At 36.1% G+C, this 24,021-nt stretch overlaps 1 protein-coding gene across 7 annotated transcripts in view; it reads left to right on the forward strand.

Moving 5' to 3' along the window:
• The window catches only part of VPS13B (vacuolar protein sorting 13 homolog B), a 429,942-nt gene that overhangs the window by 273,811 nt on the left and 132,110 nt on the right, over window positions 1–24,021 (forward strand). For all 7 annotated transcript variants that reach the window (XM_041413097.1, XM_041413101.1, XM_041413100.1 and 4 more), the window contains 3 exons: window positions 3,262–3,465; window positions 12,060–12,186; window positions 13,854–13,997. In XM_041413097.1, the coding sequence (XP_041269031.1) occupies window positions 3,262–3,465; window positions 12,060–12,186; window positions 13,854–13,997 (475 nt within the window). The remainder of the gene's footprint in view (window positions 1–3,261; window positions 3,466–12,059; window positions 12,187–13,853; window positions 13,998–24,021) is intronic.

The raw sequence follows: 24,021 nt of genomic DNA on the forward strand, positions 1-24,021 counted from the left end.
AGGCAAAACCTTTAATAATTGAAATTTGGTAGATAGGTTTGTTATCTCTGTACATGGAAGCAGAAATCAGTTCACACAGAAATGCAGTAAGTACTAATAAAAATTAGCTGTTGTGTGTAAAGCCTGCGAATATTTCTTAATTATTACATAATGTGTAGTCTTTAACTGCCATTTTCCTGGCTGGTTAGCTTTTTGTAGGTCTCAGAGGAGCTGTAAGTGAATAAATTTAACTTCTTTATTGTGGGTCTCAGAATTATGCTTATTCAGCAGCATGTAGTAACTGATTCAACATGATCTGCTTCTTAAATAAACATACAAAAAGCCTGACCCACACTAAATCAATTTTTAAAAAAAGAAAAACTTTAAACCTGTGTTTCCTGTTACATGTTTATGGTTGTCTTTGACTGCTTGTGATCTTGCTGTATTGTTGACCAACTGTTGTATTCTGCACCACCTGCCCAAAGATTAGATGAGATAGTTGTTTTCAGAACAGGGAAACAATTAAAGTTGTAACCCCTACAGTGCATTTCAGCTGATAAAACATCACTTATGCTGGAGATAGAGAAGTCATGAATTTGGCTTACTCTGTTTTCCTGTATTTATTTGCTTCAGGGATTTTAAAGGGTCCAGAGTTCATAAAAAGCGTGTGTACTTAAGATTAGGCCAGGTTTGCTGTGGTTTAACATACCTTCGTCCTTCTAGGAAGCATACAACTAATAAATTGGAGGCATAATTAGGAAAATTGTTGATATGGAAAACTAGAAATGAGGACTTATGTAAATGCCTGTATATATAACTTATTTGGGAAAAGGTTATATTTTGATCCTTGTATAAAACTGGCATGATACAACTTCTGAAAGCCATAATGAGCTTCATCAAAACATCAAGGCATTAATTACTAATCCTTGTATTTTACATGTGTGTGTAAAATATGTGTTTCTTGAAGTGGGTTATCTCTAGAAACACAGTATGCTTGGATTTCAAAAGTGTATCTGAAGGATCAGAAGAAGAGTTTTGTGTTATATATAGGAGATTGTTAGTAGTATGGTAATGCAAATATGAACTTTTATATCAGCATGAAAATATTGAAGCTGAAAATATTAGGCTGTAATATCCCAAAGTGCATTAAAAAAAGTTGCAGCAGACAAATGTGATACCAGCAACACAATACACTAATACCTTGTCTTTAAATAATGCCCTTGTCTATTTTGCTGCACCTAAAGATTTTTGCCAAAGAGTGATTTTGTTGTGGTTTATGTTTAAATAAGTAAATTTGTGAGGGTAAGAAAGGCAGTCACAGTTTCAGATTAGTACATACAGACACATTGTGCTTGAGGAATTTGGTTTCCAAAGTCATGGTTATGCTGAATGAGTCTAAGGAATATCTAGGTAACCCTACTGCAAGTTATCAAGCTGCTCATAAAAGAAGAAATGAGAAATGCTCATTGTGAAATAAAGGGGAGAACAATCCATTATGCACATCAATCGTGGTATCATACTCTGCTTTATATATGCAAGCCAATTTCCCAAAATATGTAATTCAGTGTTTTAAATAATATTTCACAACACAAATATTCCAGTATTTACTTGTATTAGACAAAGTATGAAAATATACATTGGATCATAAATAATCTGTGGTGGGTTAAAAAAAAAAAACCAAAAAACTGCATTCTTATTGATGAAATAATGCCTTAGAAAGAATAATAAAAGGCACAGTGGTTGTGGTTAGGTCTCTCTGTGTGGAAAGTTGACAAACACATTCTTAAGTTTTAAGAAACCACATTTAATTTTGAAATACCACTACTGACATAACAGATTTTCAGTGTGTTTCTACTAAGCACTTAGAAAGTTATAGGGACTACTGAACAATGCCATCACACTGCCTCACCAGGAATGACTTGATCAAAATGGCTTTCCTGTCATCCACATGCCTCTGTGGGTACATATGATTAATTACTTAATTTTCTTAATTGCTAACATACTCCATTGGTGACAATGGCAGTGTATTAGCAGTTTCAACTGTTACTTGGATTTGGGCAGCACTAGGATTGCACTCTGAAACAGATTGCATACCTACAGTTTGCATATCTGTCCTCCTGAGTCTGCAGTTTGGGATGTGCTACTTTAGTAGTTATTAATGTTTAGATTATTAGCATCAAATTCATACAAATTGCAGAACTCTTTATTTCTCTGTGAAGATAGCAGCTGTATACTAAATAATATTGGCCCAAGACCTTGAACAGAACAATAGATTGGATGTCATACGCAGATAAGGAGCTTAAGCTTCAAGGCAAATGTATGAAATCAATAAAAATAAACTACAATCTGTGATCATAGATTGAAGGGGAAAAATGTTAAGATCCCCTTGCTCCCTCATTTTGAAAAGCAGCAATAATATAATGGTGAATTTTTATTATCATATCAAATGAGCAGTGCACAGAAGGCTGTATTTTTCCCAGTATGGAAAGGGCAAGATAATTTTCTTAGTATTTCCCAGTGCTTTTTAGCAGAAGATGAATGGCAGTAGAAGATTCTACTGTTACTGGTCACAGGTAAAATTGAATGGTCTCAGCAGCCCCCACTCATTTAATAGCTCTTGAATGTTTTGTTGAAGTTGAGTCTGACTGTTTCCAAAACTCAGCTCAAAACTGAAGTACTTTGTAAAATCGAATGTCACAGACTTTAAAGGAATCCACCAGGAATGTGGTTCACTCAAAAATGCTTTTTTCTCACTTGTTAGAAGAATTTTATTTGAAAAACTCTGTGCTGAAATATAGTGGTAAAAGGATTGAATTGTTTTTCCATCATCTTGGAATGTTCTTTTTAATTTTTGTTCTTTGATGAATTTGAACAGTGGGACAGTTGGTTATACTTCGTGGTTAGACTGGTGTGTAGCTGTTCTTTTTGAGGACTTGAATGTGACATCCTGTATCCATTCAGGAGACATGAATCAGTCCTGCTTCCCCACAAGGCTGCTCATATTGGTCTGATTGGAAGTGCAATGAAATCGATGCACTGATCTCATACCAGCTTTGGTACATCTGGCTAAATTTAGGAATATGTTCATTTGCAGATCTCCCATTGAATTCCATAGGAAAGAGGCAGATACATATTTTTGAAGATTTGAAATGAAAATAATGCTTAAGGGAGACAAAAATGGTGAAATTGGTACCTTCATTTTGTTAATTTGGATCTGAACAAATATCTCATTGGTCTGATTTTGACCTTTGGTGATTTCTTTTCCTTTCTTTGACATTACAGGAGAGCACTAAATCTAGGAATTCTTCGAGACCCTGGATCAGAGGTTGAAGACCGACAATATCAAATAGATCTTCAATCTATCAACATCGGTACTGCTTATTGGAATCAGTTGAAACCAGAGAAGGAAAGTGGGAAAGGAGGGGTTTTGACAGAGACTGAGAGAAATTCTCAAAATCCAGCACTTGAATGGAACATGGCCAGTAGGTAGGGATTTTTTTAAAGACTTATTCTTTTCTGAAAATACGTAGCATAAACATTGCAAAGAACATGCACAGTGTACCTGAATTAAATAATTCAATACTGGTTTTGCTTTACATTACAAGCACATTTCCCTGGAGTTTTAGATTACACATTTGAAATGCATATTACTGTTTTTGTTACACTGTCGTTACTGTCTAGTTACTGTGTGCTTTGCTTCCATTATAAGCTCTTCTCCAAGTGACTTACTGTCCCTCCATAAAAATAACTCCAGGGCTGAGACTTCAGCTTGTCAGTCTCTATCAGCAATGGGAGTTTCTGTTTTGGGGTTTTTTTGGGTGTAGAGTGTGTTTTGGTGGTGGTGGTGTATTTTCTCTTTTTTTTCTAAACTTCTTTTGTTTGTATTTTTACAAAGCTTGAGTTAAACCAGCTTAGACATTTCTAAATTAGAGAGGGATAAAGTAGAACTTTTCCAATTGATTCTGAATTGGTTTTTGCACTTCTGTAACTAAAACCAGATGAATTTTGAGAATTAGATATTTCAGCTAAGTTTCCTTTATTGAGTATTGTATATGTGCACACAAAGCCCCACCCTCTGGTTAAACAGGGTTGAAAGACAAAGCATGCATACACTTGCCTGCTATTTTAAATTCTGACGTTTTCAAATATAAAATTGGAGGGATTAATTGGTAATTTGTGAAAAATTTAAATATTTATTTTGGTTTTAATATACTTTTTTATACTTAAAAAATCATGCAAGTAGTTTGACACTAAATTTTACAGACTGTGTAGCAGATTCCAGTTTTCGAACTGGCAGGAATAATGTCTGATGGCCAAGAGCAAGCTTTCAAAAGTAATTTTGTGGATTTAGAAGCATTTCTGTTAGTAAATGCCTCTTTGCCTATACATTTAGCTATTTATTTTCATATAAAACTCCTTTCTATCTAATTCATGCAGAAACAATCTGATTTTTATGAAATGTGTGCATAATTTTATGGTTCCTAAAGTATAATTCGTATCTCCATTTAGGCATGAGTTCCTAAAAATGGTACAGAAAAACAGGCAGAATCATCCGGAAATAACTACTTCTGGTTTAATTTTCAGAAAAATGGGAGATTCTTCTCAGATTTTTCTAAAAATAACGCAAGTTGTAGCAAAGGCTGCATGAGGATGGCACACAGACTGAGCTTTGTAAGTGATGTATTGATGGAAGGCCAAGAGGGCAGATAAGCTCACTCTGGAGGAGAGCATGCAGGAAAAAGATGTGGTCAATAATAAATTCCAGTTTATCATTGAAAAACAGAGGGCAGGAAAAACAGCTCTAACCAAAGAAATTATAAAATTACAAAGAGTCACAGGAGTGCAGATAAAAATTTTAACACAGACATATATATAAGATATAAGATCATGTGGTTCTTTACTGTCTTTAACGATTTAGCTTTTTAACTCATATAATTCCATAGAGGTTTTTAATTTTAAATTCCTAGCCTTGAAAAATGTTTATGACTTTCTAGTTGGGCCTTGATGTTGGACAAGTTCATTGTGAGGTTCTTTGTCCCAAAATTCCACATCCACTGCAATATCTTGAAAAATAAGATTACGTTCATTTCCAAAGGACTTGCAACCAATTTGCAACTTAAGCTAACATAGTAAAACCAGCCACTGAGAGGTTGGCTTTCCTTTTCCTTGCCATTGGTGACTGAAATCCTACTGCCAGCACACTGTGGGTCTGAGCTTTATGGTTATAGATTCAGATAGTAAATTGGGTGGGATTCCTGAAAAGCTAATAGGACAAGGGAAGCAGCTGTTACAGACAATCATGAGTTCTCTTTTTGGTTTTTCTTCCTGTTACTGTTTGGACATTCTTCCTCAGTGGACTTCCAAAATGAAGTTTTATTAGAATACAAATAAGTATGTTTGGTTTAAAATTGCCTTTGAATGAATCTTCTACTTAGGTTTTAATTTGGAACAGTTGTAATTAAATGCATTAGGTTTTCCTTTCTGGTGTGCAATTACAAAATTTTAATTCCAGCTTGTTTTCAAGAAAAAGTATGAATGCTTTCTTACCTTTTTGGTTTTAAATTTTACATATTTACTAAAGCTTTTTCAGGATCTTTGCATTTTTTCTTTTTAGTTGTCACTCAGTTTTTGCTGTATCTGGGTTTATTTTATGACCTGTGGAAGTGATGTGTTGAGAACTGGGAGAACCTGCGCTGAGCTCTGCCATCCACGGCGCTATTTTAGCATGCACCAAGAGGGCGGCTGCTGGAAATTTTATGTGGTGTTTACTGTTTCCAGGGTTAATTTTATCTTAATATTTACTGGAAATACCACAAAAGCTTTATGCCTTAATCTAATTTTGATACCATTTTTTAGATTTCTTTAAGTTTCTTAGATAAGTTAAACCTGGAACATAATGAATGATTTTTGCTGAGGTATTTTAGGGTTAATTTCTTTGTTTGGTTTTACTATACTTCTGTTTATTCTTACCCAGTGCTGTGGTATATTAGGATCACTGGGTTTAAAGATTCTTCTTTGGAATCTGTTTCCCTCATTTTTGTAATACTTTAATGCTATGTGAGGCAGTATAGAATCCACCCTATTCCCAGGTTTTTCATAGTTACTTTACAGAAAACTTCAGCATAGATACCAGCCATTCCTTTTCCATTCCCATCTTTAAAAGCATTATTGGATTATTTAAAAATAAAACTGCAGAAATTTTTAAATAAATTATGTTGTAATTTAATCTACAATTTAAATTTGGCCTCATTTTAAAAGTTTGCATGAAAACCAACCCATTGTAAGTCAGAGATCTATGGATATCACACAAGTATCTGAAGCTTTTGACATAATTTATCATTTAAATGCTTTTGCAATCTTTACTCTGAAAGTAAATCCTTTGAGTTTTCACACCACTTTTTCCAGAGCTCAGTTCTTCTAGTACTTAATGTGTTAAGGGGTTGATTTCCACACACCCCCCGCAACCATGACACCGCAGTTTGGAAAGCAAGCTGTCATACTCTAAGGCTAACTTGTTGAATTCTTGCAGTTGTTTAGTGTAATATTCTTCAAGAGGGGCTACAGTGAAATGCTGGTGTGATCCCTCCTTTGTCTCTGCAGGTCATGCCAAGGAGAATGGGGGAACTGGAACTCTCTGGTAGGGTGGATGCAGTCTTGCAGAAAAAACTGTCGAGATGCTGTGCTGTACTGAGGATCAGGGATCATAACTCTTTCCATTATGAAATGTTTATGCTTCACCATGGATGTTATAAAAAGCTCCCTAATGGTGTAATATATAAAAAGAATACTGGAAACAGTCAGACAGTTCTAATAAGGTTATGTACAAATGAAACCTGTCCACATTTATTCCCTTTACCAAACAGCATGTGGGGAGCTGGGAGTACTTAACCGAAAGAAGTTTTCTTGATTGAAAACTGCTTTTTCAGCTTGCAGATCTCCTCCTCCCTCTCCCTCCACTCAATGGAAAAAACAACAGCCCTGAAGGAAATAAAGAAATATATCCTCTCTTGAGGCCTCGCCCCCATCCCTGTGCAATCCTTCTACAGCTCCCAGCAGCAACTTCTGCTTCCTGCAGCCTGAATAAACTTTGTTTAAAAAAAATAATAATTGAGCTTAAACGCATTACTTCTCTGTGTGGTAATGAATTGAGTGTGGCAATATACTGCATTACAGTTTTGTCCTTGGCATACCACCATCTGGAACAGCTCTCATGGAGTACATCAGGGAGCCAATGATCTGTTGTACAAAACTGAACAAAATACCACTGCAAGGATCCTCTGAAAGGTTTCCTGCAGATTTTTCTTTGAATAGTTTTCATTTCCATGCTTTTTTGGAAAGTTCTTGGCAGCTTGCCAAGTTCTAATGAGAAAGATCAGAAAAAAATTGATCTCTAGATCTTTGTGTAAGAAAGTGAGGGCATTCCCCTTGAATCTTTTGGAATAAAATGCAATGCATTTTTTTCAGTAATTTATTTTAATTGTTGTGTTTTGTGGTACCTTAAGTTGTGCTTGTATTCATATTGTACAAAGCCTTTCTCAATAAGAGGGGTATTTTATTTTTTATGTTAATCCACAGCAAAGAAATGCTGCACACCATTATTCATAAGATAGAAGTTAGCATTACTGAGGTCTTATAATACAAAAATAGTAATTCTTTACAGCCAAGTAGTGTACACTTCTTTATTTTCCAATTTTGGTTATTAGATGGTCCTCAAAATGTTGCTATGATATTTTACTGCCATGTGACATGTCTTTGCAACACCTCAGAAAGCTGAAAGGGTGTGAATTAGTCATTAGTAGTTAGATATCTTAAAACATTTGTATATCAGGGATTAGCTGATTTTAACAGCTACATGGGAAGCCTGCAAGAGAAAATTCTTTCATAAGTCTCAAGTTAACATGCTGTCTTAAATAACATCTTTTGACATTTTACATGCCTCAAGACTACTAGAGAACACTTTGACTATGTGGCCTATTTCATGCTAATATGTTTTTTTCTTTTTCACATCACAAAATTCTCCATGAGGACTCATCCTTCTATAGCTAGTGAAATTACATGATGCAAATGTGCTTTTGATTGTTGTTCATGTATTGAATGCATACAAGTTTCTCCCTGACTTAGTGAATTTTTAAGTATATAGTGAATTTATAAGTATATAGTATATATAAAATTCTAGATTACATAAGATATTATTAAGAAAAAATACAATTAATAAAAAGTAAACATTTCCAAATTTTACGTCTAAGTTATGTTTAGCTATTGCTGGCCTGTTTTCTGTTTGTTTTGCTTAGTGTTTTCCACGTCAGAGTCATAATAGTAGGACTTAGTCCTACTTGTGCATTTTCTCAGCTTATCCAATCTCACATCATCGCTTCTTCTTAATTAGAGCAACATCATCTCTTTGGCAGTCCTTCCTCTTTGTATAAATTCAACGTGCTTCTGACTGGATATAATCAAATACTGATGATTTGATTTGATGTAATCAAATGTTGCTCCCATTGCTAAATTCTGTTCTTCACATTTTTTTCTCTCTTCTTCCCACAACATTCTTTGTCATATTAATCATTAGATGTCTTTGCTTTCACAGTACTTCCAGACCCCCTGTCTATCCATTTCCCTTTTCATGTCTTCTTTCATTTGCTTTGACTCATCTACACTCCCTGCTCATCAGACCTCTTCATGTCGCTTACCAAGACTGACGCGTTCAGTGTTTCGAAGAGGCACTGCCTTGCTCACCCCTGTGTGTTGTAAAGGTGTTTGCTGTGAACATTCACACTGTTATTGCAATGCTTTATTCGAAATCCTTCCAAAAAATTAATTTCTGTTATAGTGTAATATAAAAACCATAAGACAGGTTGCCACTGTATGGACATTGTTACCCATGCTGCTGTTAGTATTTTACTTATAGTTCCCTGTCCGTGGGTGTGTTTTTTCTTATACTTAAATTGTAAGCCTTTGAGGACAGAGACCATTTTTGTCCTGTATTTTTGCAATGTGGATTTGTGGTGCATAACCAGGGTTTGTGTTATTGTGCAGATAAAGCCCAGATTCTGCACTAAGGCACCTCCAAACCTTATCACAGTTGCTTAACTGCCTTGTTCCTTTGCGTTAGCATATGGTCTTTCAAATGCACTTACTTTTAAGTGTAGATGATCAACTGCTTTAACATCTTTAAAATACTAGCTTTTCCTTTTTTTTCCAAGACAAATATATAACAGATGCATAAATGAACCAGGGAATGAATGTGCTGCAGACATAGAGCCATCATTACGCTCTTCACAATCAAGTTTTTTCATAAGCTCATGTGGCGTACACCTGTGTTAAGTTAGCCTTGCACTTAGGTGCAGTGTGGAAGACTCAATAATTCAAAGTGGAATTTGTTTCTTTGTTCCTTTTGTACTCTTTCTCATATCCTCTCCCTTCATTATTTACTGTGCTCTGTTTGCCTTCTGTTTGTGCTTACAATTATTTTCCTAATACTTGATTTGGGTGAGGTTCAAATTCACCCACAAGAAATTCAGAAAGTAGTAAGTAGAGCCAGACAGCTATAGCACATAAGGATGATTTTAAAAATAAAATAAAATAAAACAGTAATCAATATATATTACCAAAAATGTCCTTTAAGATGCAGTGTACTGGGTAGCTACTAGGATAAAATATGAAAATTAAGATATGGGAATATGCATAAGCTGAAAAATAATTTGGTCAATGATTGAAGAGAGCAAATTGAGGGTTTGAAGTTCAACAAGTAACTTGCTTTACAGCTCCATTTTATATATTAAAATCATACTTACTAGCATTTCAAGAAGCTTCAAGTTTTCTAGTATAGTTATAGCTGCAAGTTCTTTCGTAGAATTGTTCTACTATTTTGCTCTTTCATTGTCCTGAAAGAAAAAGGCATTTATTTCTCATGCATTGAGAAGGGGAAGTAGGAACTGGGTAGAAAATAATTTAGTTTGAAGCTAAAATGGAGGTGGTGGCAGGGAGAGAAACAATTGTAGAACTCCAAAATGTAAGACCATTTTCTCAAGTTGAAGATGTTCACTAGCCACTAACAAGTCTGATTTCTAATTTGGGGATCTAATGAGACTAACCTTGTTCTAAAAGCTATCATCAGAGCTCAACAGAGATATAGCTACCAAAATGTTAAAGCTTTTGAGGTAAGATGGTAGTTTTCTCCACTCACTAAAAGGCTTATTCTTAAGCTGCACACTTCTTATGGTAGCGTGCAGCCCTCTCAGCAGTGAGGGCCATTTGAGGCAAAAGTTTATTTGGGCTGTGATCTGCCAATACTATCTCTGTGGCATCTGCTCTTCTGTATACTGTTGTCCTAAATAAATTTAAAAGCTTTAAGACCTACCTCCACTGTATAATTTATATTCCCTTATAGATCGCCATCCCTTCTACATGTTTTGAGGACACTTTAAAAAATTATTCGTAGAATTTGAAGCATCAAAATTGAAATAGCATAAGCACTAAAATAAATTTAGTATCTTCAGCAGTATGAATTTTGTATCTTTTGCAGTAGACTGAATTCCACCTCAGGTTATGATTTAACTCTTGGCTTACAAATCCTCAGTATTTGAGATTGTTTGCTTTTCTACAGAACCCATTGCAGAACCATTACCAGACTATGCATCACAATGCCCCTTCTTAATCAAGAGATTTCAATACCTGTTCTGCATGCAGTCAAGTAATTTCTGCATAGATGGGCATATAAGCATATTGGTTAATAACATTAACATGGATAACTCTAGCTGATGGTGGGGGCTAATTGTTAATTGCATAGTTCATGTGTGGCTCACTTGTGTGATTTACATTGATGCCTGAACTGCCATGTCTCCATTACAGATGGCAAAATTCAAGTTAATACAGGGAAATGTAACTGATGTGCTGATGAAGAGTTCTACATGGATCTATTCACTTCTTCTCTAAAGCCATGTAGTTTGTTCTTTAAATTTTCATCATTTCATAGTTGACAATTTTCTATTTTGTAAGCATAGGAAAACTTACCTTAGACCCATAACTTTATGATGATTTTTAGAATTATCCTTGGTGAAATGTGGGCATTTCATGTTGCTACAAGCAATAACAGGTTAGAAGAATTATCAAAAGCTATCTTGATGGAAGGAGTCTCCCTGGAATTTGAAGTGTATCCTCTTTTAGGGGCTGAACCACATCTTGATCTCATTACAATTTTTTTCCCTCATCAGAGGCTCTCAGATGGCATTTTGTGGCAATAGTTTATTTGACCTGACCCAGAAGATTCTGGCCATTTGGAATGTGTTGTCATAAGCTATTAGTGATCCATCTATAAGAGTTGTGCTTCTAGCCTTACTATTTGATTAAGGGTGGGGGGAGAGAAACCAAGAAAAAACTCTAAACTCCTGGCTAAAAAATAAATGCAGTTATCAAGTTTAATGACACAAATATTCTTGGTAAGTAAATGTTGATATTTAGCTGAAAAAGTACTAAAAACAAGCAGTCACAGGAGCTGAGGAAGACTGACATCACTTTTTTTCAAATAATTCTAAACATCTTGGACAATAGTTATAGATTTCATGTGGGAGTCCTAGTGTTGCATGGGATTTGCTAGTTTAAGTTTTCATGTGTTTCATTTTTGTGTCAGTTTCATCATATTTCTTCAACAGGGATTTTTAATGCACAAATTCAAATATTATGTAGGCTTCAAAACAGCCATTTATAAAGTGAAGGGCATCCACAGACAAGTTTTAAAAATACTGATAATAAAGTTTGCATTTTTCCTAAAATTATTGTGTATAGTGCATTAAACAGGAGAAGAAGCAGTGTCAGGTGTCTGCCTGGAGATAGGTTGAAGAGTCAAATATTTAGACACACTTATCCTGTGAAGTGAAGATAGAAGTCTGCCTTCAGGATTGGAATTAATATGATTTACAGTAGCGATATTTAAAGATTATTAAGGTAGCAATCAAATGCCAAACTAGTATTGAAGAAGATTTTTCTGTGTGCTGTATGTAAAGAATAATATGGAAAGTTTTTGCCTCTCAACAATTTATAATGAAATTTAACCTTTACTTTTCTCTCCCTTTGTTTCCTAGCATAAGGCGGCATCAGGAAAGGAGAGCTATTTTAACTCCAATTTTAACAGATTTCACCGTTCGAATAACTGCAGCTCCTGCCATTATTTTTACAAAAATTGATGCTGCAGAGAATTTACACACAGAGGTTTGTACAAAGTGTCTACAGAAATAGTGTAACTTTTAATATATGTTAATATATCTTAATATATGCTTTAATATATTTTAATATGTGAATAATCTTAATATTTTACCACCCCACCTTTTGAGGTGTTCAGATGTGTTTTCAAATTGCCAACTGGAGAAGGGTCACGAGCTGAAATGTTCTTTCTCTGCTGGAGAAAGAATTTTTGCATAGCATTTGATACTAAAGGCAGTCCAGCCAGGGATAGATAAGCCTATTCTCACTTCCAAAAATGGGAATCCTTTAATGATTTCCAGCAATATTTTTTAAAAGTTTGTGATTGAATGGCGTTGAGAAGAGGTGCAGCATAACAAAACATTGTATTCACAAGCTTTTCATAAAGAAACCTGAAAATGCTATCTGTAGACTGTCTATAATAAGAAAGTTAAGCTGAGTTCTCTTAGCCAGCTTTCTAAGACCCCAAGTTGCCACTAAGCATCCATTTTCCTGCCTTTGCCATGGGTACTTCGAGGTACTCAGATTTAACAGTCACTGTTGCTGGTGTGTTGTTCAGCTAGTTAAGAATAAATCTGTGAAGCAGGTTACACACAAAAGGTGTGTGGCTGACTTTTTGCCATTAGTTTGTAGCTGAAGAACATTTTATATAGGGAAGAAAGCAGAAAATTTTTGTAAGCTCGAAAGGATAATTTCCCTTAAAAACTACCTCCTAAGAAGAGCAAAATTGGTACAGGAGTGTAAAGGGTACTAGAGATGTATTGCAACATGCAGTGGGTGTACATTGTTGGAAAATAACAACAAGAGGGCATAGAGAGAAGAAATCAACAGCTTCACATACTGTGTAAAGGGTCATCAGAAGGGCAAATGGAAAATTATTTAATGTAAAAAAGAAATAACCCCAGTATGGTCAGGGTGCATAGAAGTTATTCAAGTTAAAAAAAAAAAAAAAAACAAAACTGAGCTTTGCTAATGCTTATGTTCAGGAATTTCAGTGTTTTCTGTAGATACATTCTTCTTGTTATCTATTCCCTGGATGACATTCCATCATGAAGGGAGAGGTCTAGTTTAGATTAAAGCTTGAGCACTGTGCAAACTTCTCATGAGACAGAGCAGTTCTTCTCCCCTTCTGTCTGTTTTTCATCTCTTTATTGCTTGCCAACAGTGGTGAAGATCTTTATTTGTGCTGGACAACACCAGTAAAACAGTGCCTATACAGCTGGTGTTGCCAAGGTATTAAGAATGGCTTACAGGCAAAGAGAAATCAATCAGATTGGCTATCAGTGAGTTCCAACACATGATTTCATTATAAATCAAGCAGAGTTTGTGTTTAAATAAAAATAAAAAGGGATATCTTTTTCTTGGAAGGAAAGGAGAATTGGAATCATTGCCAAGGACACTCTGACAGCCCACTGATACTAGCAAGAGATGGAAACAAGTCCTTGTGCATGAGACGCTTTTCTTGCAAACTTGAAGCCATGCAAAGAATAAAATAAGCCACATCTTATAGAAGCATGACACACCAGTTTCTCTTAAAAAGACCACATTTCTACTATATATAATGTTATATATAATGTTAAGTATTGACTACAGCAGGGAATTACAATACAGTTATATAGAAGGTGAAAATTATTTTCCCAATGGCTGTTACATAGTATTTTCCTTTAATTTCACAGGAAATTTTGGTCTGTGGTCATTCTTTGGAAGTGAATATGACAACGAGTTTGGACTTCTTCCTCAATGTGGCTCAAGTGCAGCTTCTTCAGCAGCTGGTACAAGCTAATATGGTTGGACTGGAAGCTTCCAGTAGCACCACTGAGGTAGGTTTTTCCCTGCCTTGCAACTGGGTGTTTTAAAATTCCATCTGCAAAATACTGTAGCTCTGAGCAGGTGTTTGTACCATGTAGAAAAAATTGTATAGGAAAAGGAAATACATAGTTTTTGTTGTTTGTGTGGTCAGTTGCAAAATGCATTCTGATCTTGATTTAAGACTAGAAAGAGTGTTAAGAGTATTATTCAGTAAATCCTGTTATTATAGTGGTTCTGCAACACCTTATGTACAAGGAGAATTACGTAAATTATGAAGAAAACAAATTTTTGAGAAGTAGGTTTTTGAGATTATTTGGTGTTCTACTTTTCTCCAATCTTTGGTATTTTCTTATGAGTTCACATGTTGCACTGTCCTTCACTAAAGCTAATAAACTATAAAATCTTCTCTGTGCCTAGTAACCACTACTCACATTAATTGTCTTAGGGACTCAAGTCCCTAAAATTTAATCCACCTCTGAATATCTTCATAGTTCTTTAGCAAGAGTATTGGTACATCATGAGGGATCCTGCATCTGAACATCTGGAATATTAGTGATTAGTGATCAGCAGCTATTTCTTGAATTTTGTCATTCTTTATTATTGGGACTTGATACCTCAGTTTATATTGAAAGCCAATCATTGTCACGGACTGGTAAGTTTAAGTTTCACACTTTGACAGCCCGCTTTTGGGCTGATACAAACAAAATAAAACAAACGAAAACAAAAAACAAAAACAAACAAACAAAAACAAAACAAAAAAACACAAAGAAAAAATAGGAGAAGATAGGGGACACTTTTGCCCTAAGAAAAAATATGTATTTCTTATCTTCAAAACTTGGAATCTAGTTAGGCTGACAGCATCTTTAAGATAGTAGGAGTTAATGAATGACAAAGCACTAATTCCACTGGAATGGCTGTTGTACCTATTGAGGTACCTTCACAAATAAGAGCAAGAGTTGGGGAAAGAGTTACTGAGCAAGACACAGTCAACTATTCCAAGAATCTGGCTAATGGGAGACCTGGAGAAGATTTTCTTCTTCCTTTCCTGAAGTTTCAGTATTGCACGTGAGTCTGCGTGGAAGCAAGGAATGCTCTAGAGCAGCCAAACTATTTACATTCCTCTCTCTTCACCCTGTCAAAATCCCAGAAGTTCTTTGTGCTAATCCAGGCATCACATCACCCCCCATTCCTTTTTCTTTTCCCAAGGATAGAGAGAAATAAAGGGCATTGTTTCATTAACATTTGGAAACATGAAAGATGTAGAAAAGAAATGCGGTGTATTTTCCTTTTCCTTGGATATTTTACAGGCACAGGACCTCTTTTGGAGATGAATACTGTAAATTATATATAGAAATATCTTCAATCAATTGTTTGTTTTCCTATTGTCAGTGGAATGAACAGAATCAGAAGATTTGAATAGATGCCAAGAATTTAAATTTTGAGTTGGCTTTGTGCACAAGTTCTGCATGACTTACTTGGACTGTAAAAATTTAAAAGGAATTTGCTACAAAATTTCAGAAAGACTTTTGTTGACTACATCCTGAGATACTTATTTGCTCTTCATCCATAACTCCCTTGCATCACTGCTGCCTTGCATCACTGAGGTCTCCTGTAATGAATAAGGGGGATGTTTCTGCCTCAAGGTGTTTGCCTTGTACTCATAGAACTATATCTGGATTTACTATATTGGAAATATAAATCCATTGGTTGGTTACTTTTTGTCCAGTTCTTCTTCAGTGGTGTGTAGCTCTGTGTGCCTAAGTGAAACACCTCCCCCTCTAATACATGCACATTTATTATTATTCTTATGTTTTTTCTTTAATCGGCAGAAAGAAACATAATACACTGATTGTATGCTGCTGTTTGCATCTTAGTGAATGGAATCAGGAGTCTGCACATAGCTTTTCCTACTTCACACCTGCATATTATTTCATTGCAAGAATCAAAGCATAATTGATGTTGAAGACACTTCTGGAAACCATTCCTTTGCTCAAAAGACTAATGTCCAAGCTAGATTAGGCTTTTCAGGATGTTGTTCAGTCAAATCTTTCTTTACCTCAGAGGAATGGCCATCTGGATAATTGTCCTGTGCTTAATTACTCTTGCTTTGGGATATTTTTGTCTTTATATCCATTCAGAATTTTGCTTGATAAAACATTCAGTCATTGCCTCTCAAAATTTCACAATACCTTTCCAAGAACAGTCTGACTTCTTCATAGCCCTCCTTTAAGTAAATGGAAAAAGTAATTAGATGCCCCACAATCATCCTTATCCTTCTCTTTTTCTGAAAAAACGTAGCTCTCTCACCCTCTCCTTATAAATTCTGTTCTTTAACCTTTTAATCCTCTTGATAATCCCCTGCCCATTCAGGTTTGTCAGTCTTCTTCTGCTGTTGAGCTCAAAGCTAAAGACAGTGCTCAGGATGTTGACCCGCAATGTCTCATCATCTCACGTCTGATCCAGTGGCTGTGCTGCTGCTCATGCATCCCCGTAAATGGTCAGGCTCCCACACTACAGGGACAAGTGTTCAAGTGATCATGTGATCACATTCAAAATAGTCACATGTTCAAGTTGTTGGCCACCAGGAATCTTGGGCTCCTTTCTGCAAAGCTATTCTATAGCATTGGCCTCCAGCCAGTTTTTGTTTTAGGATTTTACCATCTCACCATTTCACAGAATCATTTAGGATGGACAAGACCTCTGAGAACATCAAGTCCCAACTTTGACTGATCATCACCTTGTCAGCTAGACCATGGCAAATGCCATGTCCAGGTCCAGGACTCTGTGTTTCCCTTTTGCCTTCATGAGATTTCTGTTAAACCATTTCTCCATTTTGGCAATGTCCCTCTGAATGGCAGCCCCTACCCCTCATGTTTCAACAGCTCCCCTCAGTTTGGTGTCATCTGTCTTTGGATATGTTTTGTCCCGTTGCCAAGGTCTTTAATAAAGACATTAAACATGATCAAACCATGGGGAATGTCAGTCAGTAACTGGAGTTTAGCTGCACTTTGGAACATTGAACATCACTTTCTGGTTTTAGTGGCCCAGTGTGGTTTTTACCCACCTCACAGTCCATCCATTCAGTTCACACTTAAGTGTTTGAATAAAAGTCAGCTGTGGAAAACTGCCTAACCTTGGACAACTTTGCTAATGTCAAAGCACATGTTATCTAGTACTCTGTCCTCAGAATCAATCATCTCATCACGGGAGGCAATCAGATTGGGGTAAACATGACAGTCATCAAAGTAGCAACCCCTTGTTTAAACTTTAAAGGTGTGATTTCCAAATGGACTATATTTGGTGGTTTACAGGGCAATGCTGTAAAGATTTGTGTAGACAAAAAAAGAAAAAACCCAAAAAAAGAAGTGATGATTTATGGGTAAATCTCTTTTTTCTTCAAGTGTTTTAATATTCTTTAAAAAGTTTCATGCCAGGTCTCCAGTGCTGTGTTTTTACTTATTATAAGACCTAGCTTTATACTGTTTTATAAATCTTTGATGTACAGTGGGCCTATTGTACTGACTTCTTCATAAGGTATAGTCTATTATTGCAAAGAATATTGCTTTGATCTACTTGACAGCTTTAGAGTAAGGACACATATGTGGTGTTTGATAGATTACCTGAGGGGCAAAGAATGTTGCTGCCTTTTTGTAATTATTCACTTTTTCAAAATTAATATATGCCAAATTCTTAGAAGAAGAATATATAATGTCTACACGTGGAGAACAGAACAGAAGTGCTAGGAAATTAAATACAAATATAAGAGTGAAATGCCATTAATGTCCTGATTTTGTTCAGTGGTACATCTAATGTTAATAGGTGAAATATCAATAAAAGGGCCACTTTTCCTCCTTCTTAGAAGAATTTTTAATATTCTGGTATTTCCAGTATAAATGATAACTAGCTTTACTGCTGATCAGTGATAAAACAGGTGAATTTTCAAGGAGTTCATTTCTTCATCTGGCAAATCTATTTCCTGGTGTCCATCACTTACCACCTGGAGATTTTTGGCAAGACTTATTTGTCATACTATCATTTATAAGCAGTAAACACAAGAACTCCTCTTTGAAAAAGAAATTAAATTCAAACCAACATACATCTTGGTCTGCTGCTGACCATACAGGAATGCATGAGTAACATATCTAACTGCAAGTCAGTGAATGTTACACTCCTCAAATATGGCTACTGAGGTCATTAGCAGCTTTTACTTTCCAGTAAGCTTGAGATTAAAGCTAGACTTTTGGGAAAAAAAAACGCGTATACAAAAATTATTTCTTTAAATTTGTCCTAAAGATTGTTCTTGTCTGATAACTACACTGGAGGCATTGTATGCAAAGAACATGTACTTTGCATTTTCCTTGAAAAACTGAAAGGTACTTAGAAATGCTTACTTTTTCTTCACAGTATCTCTGTGAGGATTATGGCTCTAGATGAAGAGAAGATGATTGCTTTTGAAATTCAAGGCAACTTGTTTCAAGTTGCTCAAGCAGGGTCCTCCAGAGCACATGGCACAACATTGTGTCCAGATGGTTCTTGACTATATCCAGTGAGGGGGATCCCACACCCTCTCTGGGCAGCCTGTTCCAGTGCTCAGTCACCCACACAGTAAAGTTCTTGTCATGTTCAGGTGGGATTTCCTGTGCAACACTCTCTGCCCATTGCCTTTTGTCCTATTGCTCAGCAGCACCAGGAAGAGCCTGGCTCCATCCTCCTGACACACTCCCTTTAGATACTGATAGACACTCATAAACTCCTGTCTCAGTCATCTCCTCTAAAGTCATTCTCAAATAGTCATTAGTCATTAATAGTCATTGTCATTCTTTGAGAATAAACCTCCTCAGCCTTTCCTCATAACTGAGGTCCCCCTCATCATCTTCATAGCATTCCATTGCACTCACTCCAGGAGCTCCACATCTCTCATGTACTTAGCAGCCCAGAACTGGACACGGCACTCCAAATGAGGCCTCACCAGAGCTGAGTTGAGGGGCAGGATCACCTCCCTCAACCTGCTGGCAATGCTCTTTCTAGCACACCACAGGATACCTTTGGCATTTTTGACCACAAGGGCCATTTTGTTGTCCACCAGGACCCCCAGGTCCTTCTCCACAGAGCTGCTTCCCAGCAGGTCAACCCCCAGCCTGTGCTGGTGCTTGGGGTTATTCCTCCGCTGGTGCAGGACCCTGCATTCACCTTTGCTGAGTTTCAGATGGTTCTCTGCCCATCTCTGCAGCCTGTCCAGGTCCTTCTGAGGGGCTGCACAGCTCTCTGGGGTATTGGCTGCTCCTCCCAGCTTTGTGTTGTCAGGGAACTTTGCTGAGGAGGCCTCTGCCCCTTCATGCAAGTCTGAGATGAAAAGTTGAACAAGACTGGATCCAGTACCAACTCTTGGGAGACACCACTAATTAAAGGCCTCCGACTAGACCCTGTGCCACTGATCACAACCCTCTGAGACTTGCCATTCAGCCCGTGCTCACTTTACCTCATCCCTATTTCTCAAGTTATGTAGTCTTGTTTGTTTATTTTCTGCTAGCCCAAATGCATGTTTCTGTAGGCTGCAAGTTCCTAGCTATCCTATACAGTCTGAAATTAAGATAGGTATTTAATATACTAAAAAACAGCATAAGCTCTTTCTTGAAAGAATAGACAAACTTTTAATCTTTTCTTTCAATCATGCTTATTCACAAGTTTTTAATTGTAGTGAGGAATGCAGCGCTCAACAATCAGTTTTTGAAAATACAGAAATATTTTCTCACAGTTTAACTAGAAATGAAAAAGTTGTCCCTGTTTTGGATCCTTCTCAGACCTGCCTTGCCCCTGGCTGGCATTCTTTTATTTTTGCCTAAGCAATGAACAAACCTTCCAAAGTTCTTCTATGTGCTTGGTATTATACTTATGTGTTGCTGGCCATTGGAATACAGTAGGTCCTGCACAAATTCAATGCTTAAGAAGTTACTTTCCCCCACAAAATACATGAAAAAAAAATCTTGTTGAACTGCAGGAGCAACTGAGCTGATGATGTATGGACTCAGATGTGCTGGCAGAACAGTTCCCAAAGAATGATCTGGGACTTGAAGTGTCTGACTGGAATTTTTCTTCATAGCTGATACATATGTCAAGCAGAATTTGCAGTCAGAGCCAGCAGGCAATGGGCACAAGCTGTCATTCACCTGGGGGAGGTGTTGAACCAAACAGGGGAAACCTGGTGTGGGCATGTCCTTGTTTTCTTTCAAAAATTCCAGGCATGACCTGCTGGCTAATGTTTTCTGCTTTGTTAAAGCCTGCTTTTAGGCAATTGACCTTTGAGCAGCCTTCCTAGACTGCATAAGTACTAGCTGCAGCAGTGTTTGTCACCTTGGCAGATGATATTCTGCTTCTAGACCTGGCTCATGGCCAATCACTGAGTAAACCCCACCAGCAGGTGTGTCATGTTCCATAGGACAAACCCCTGTGTTCTGACAAATTGCAGCAACAACCCACCAGCTTCCTGAAGAAATTATATTAATACTAGGGGGGAGCAAAAGTTGTTTCAACGTTAGCATTTTGTTCTTCTACCACAAAAAATTATATTTGGAGTCTAACTACTATAAATATTGGCTATTTCAAAGTGAGCAGCATGTTACTTGTATTCATCCCAATAATGGGCAAGGCTGGGGGAAGTAAAACTCCTGTCTGCTCAGATAACCCAAACAAGAATAAGCAAATGCTTGAGTGAGTAATAAACAATGCACCATTAAAATGAACTAATTAACAGCTAAGAAACATCCAAAACGGAGAAGACATAGAAAGCTCATCTGTGGCAGCTGATTCCTTCCTGGCTGGGCTAAATCTGTCTGAGTACTGATTTGTCATATTAGACATACTGCAGTACTATTTGCAGAAGGTGTAAGTCATTCTCTATTGCTGCACATGAGGCTTAAAAAAGCTTTTCTGATAAGTTTTAAAGCCCTGTAATATGTTAGCTCAGGAAATCTGGAAGAGTATGCTGAAGAAGTATTTCTCTGTGCTTTCTTTAGTTATGGTTGTTTGGGGTTTTTTTCTCAAAGCATCCAATTATACCTACTTTCATAGAACAGGAGTTTAAAAAGATCTTTGTTCTAACTCAGTAGGATTGTTATGTTCTTTATTGCTGTTTATGGCAATCTCATCAACCTGTTGTTGCTCTAACTTCACTGTAAGATAAAGAACATGGTCAGCAGGATATATGTACAAAAGTGCTGTTACATTTGCATCACACATAAAATTTGACGGAATGATAGCTAATAGAGTTTATAGTATATTTTCTTGCTGATGATGCTTTAGCAGAGCAAACTTTTGAGTGATGAGCAATTTAATTACACTTTAGTTAAAGCTATTAATTACTTGTATGAAAAATGAAAAAAAAATTGTTGAAAACAAATTTGTTTTCCATTTCTATTTTGCTTAGAAAAAAATAACAGTCAAAAAATGGGTAAAACAAGTTCCAGATAATACTACTTAAGAAGCCAGACAGTCAAAGTGTCTGGCAGATCCACATGTTGCACAGATGTTGTATTGACTGGATAGTATTCTTATGGAAAGCTTGTGTAATTGGAAGTATTTTTAGCATGTTGAAACTTTGAGAAGTTGGCATTCCCATTTGCCAGTTGGTTTTGAAGAAGCTGTTTATCTTTTGTCTTTTAATTACTGAAATCTAAGGTAATCAGTGTTCAAGAGCCAAAACATTCTTGGTTTTTGTATTTTATACAAATCAGTTGAATTTAGGTATGTCTTGATATCCTGAAATGTGTTGGCACATTAAAAAAGCTAATGCTGTGTAAAAATAACTTCTTGAGGGTTTCAAAACTTTTTTCATTATGCCTTTGGTATTTTGTTGTAGTGAGTGAAAAGAGAGCTAACTTAGTCTATGGTATTAGTAATGCCCCCAAAAGAGTAGGTATAGAAATATGAGCCAATAAAATATTTCTCAGAGAAGTTGAGGTTTTTTTGTAGCTTGCACAATTCCTGATCAGGTCTTGTGTACCTGCTCAGTTCTGCCCATGTTTTGGAGCTTTGAAATTTCATTCCAGGAAATAGAAGGTCATGCAGCATGTAGTTCCATAACTTTGGTGTCCTGGCCTATGGGATGCTTTCTTGTGGATCTTCACCACCTTAATTGAAGAATCAGAAATTTGTTGCAACTGGAATTAATACGTTCGGTTTATTGATAAAATTGTTAGCAATAATCTCATGACCTGAGATTTGTGGACTGCCTTTTTGCATGAATAATTAGTAACTGTAGCTTCCTTATTTTAATGATTGTACATTTCAAAGAGTAAGCTATTATAATGATTCTAACTAGGTTACAAAATGTAAAGTTTCAGATACCAGAAATGAAGTAACAAAGTAAAGAGAAAGTAACACAGTACATAGATTCTCAAGCAATTTGACGAGGGCTAGCTTAAAATTAGGCTTGGTTATTCTCACTGTGTTGTTTTCATGGATTTGAAAACAATGGAATATATCCAGAGACGCGTTTTCATGGTTGAGAAGGATTGCAGAAAGCTGTAGTCTCTAAGCACATACCACAACTAGATCCCCAAAGCAGCTCTAATTTGTGTCACTGGAGTTAAGAAATGTCTTATGCTTTCATTCCTGCACAGTGAGGCCACTTCTGTGTGCTTCAAATTGAGACTGTGCCTTGTACATCCCAGATGGATTTGCAAAAGAGAACAGCTTCCATTACCTAAAAGCTCACAAAGTTTTGATAAGGAAGAATTGCATTTCATGTCAATCTGTGTTATGTCCTTAGAATGTGAAAAGGAAAAATTAAGTAGGAGACAAAGGAAAATCTGTTTTTCTGTAAAGATGTGACCTTTACTTTCTCTCCTAGAATTACAAGTGAAAAAAAGAATGTTCAAACTGATTGTTGCAATGAAAATGGTTCTTTGAAGAGATCTTCATGCTTAGATCCTGCAAATACAGAAATAAGGGGGGGAAAAGTGTTTATAGTCTCTCTTTAACATACATAATTAGGAAAATTTTTAGCTCACAATGAAGAGTCTCTTCAATAAGCATTTGGACTTATGTAGTTGAGCAAGATCAACAAACATGTTAAATATTAAGATAGATATTAAACTGACAAGCTAAAGAATTCTTAGTATATAATAAAACCAGACTTGAAATTACAGATTCAAAGTGTATTTCCTTTTGCTAGGAAGAAACCAGGTATTCCTGCTGATTTTTGATGTCCACAAGCATACAGACTATTAGGGGAAAAAAATGGAAAGTTGTATCCAATAGCTGTTTAGGCACTTCATGATTCAAGACCAGTTTCTATGACATTTTCCTTAATGTTTTCTGTGATCACTTAAATTAAGGTGATAAGATGTTCTTGCATATCAAGATTTCACATAAAATATAACTGGAGAGGAATTTACCCAATACAATAATCTACAAAGAAGTTAATAAATAACATTCTTCCAAGTATTCCTTGCCTCAACACAGAAGGATATTTTGTATTGTTAATGAAGGGAAAAATTCAAGTATTTTTCTAGAATACTGTGAAGCTTCATATCAATAGTATTTAAAGACTCCCATACTGGAACAAATCTAATGGGAAAACATCTATAGGCGTTGTTGTTATTTTCTGGAAAAAATAAATTATAACAGCAAAATAAAAAGTTAGAGTGAGACAGGAAAAAGGCAAACAGAAACCTTGAAGTGTTGGTTTTCCTCTATGTTCCCATCAATACTAGTTAAAGACTAAGGTTTACAGATTTTTTTTCTCTTCTCTTTTGCTATTTTTCCATATGTTTTAAAATAGAGCATAATGGGATAGAATTATTTTTACATGAGTTTTAAGTGCAAGTGGGGTTCAGTCTACTTTTTTTTCTTTTTAGCCTACAGTTCTTGATTATCTGAACCAGACCTTCTTGTGTCTGCTCAATGAATTGCATTTATTCTCTCATACTACTCTTAGTAATATAGTCTAAAAGATATAAACATTCTGTCCAATCTCTGTATTCCATACCCTGCCTAGCAATATTTTGAAGTTAACTTGTGAATTATTTTTATTAT

Source organism: Onychostruthus taczanowskii, unplaced genomic scaffold (genome assembly GCF_017590055.1).
Source record: "Onychostruthus taczanowskii isolate IOZ18803 unplaced genomic scaffold, ASM1759005v1 scaffold4, whole genome shotgun sequence".
Classification (NCBI taxonomy): domain Eukaryota; kingdom Metazoa; phylum Chordata; class Aves; order Passeriformes; family Passeridae; genus Onychostruthus; species Onychostruthus taczanowskii.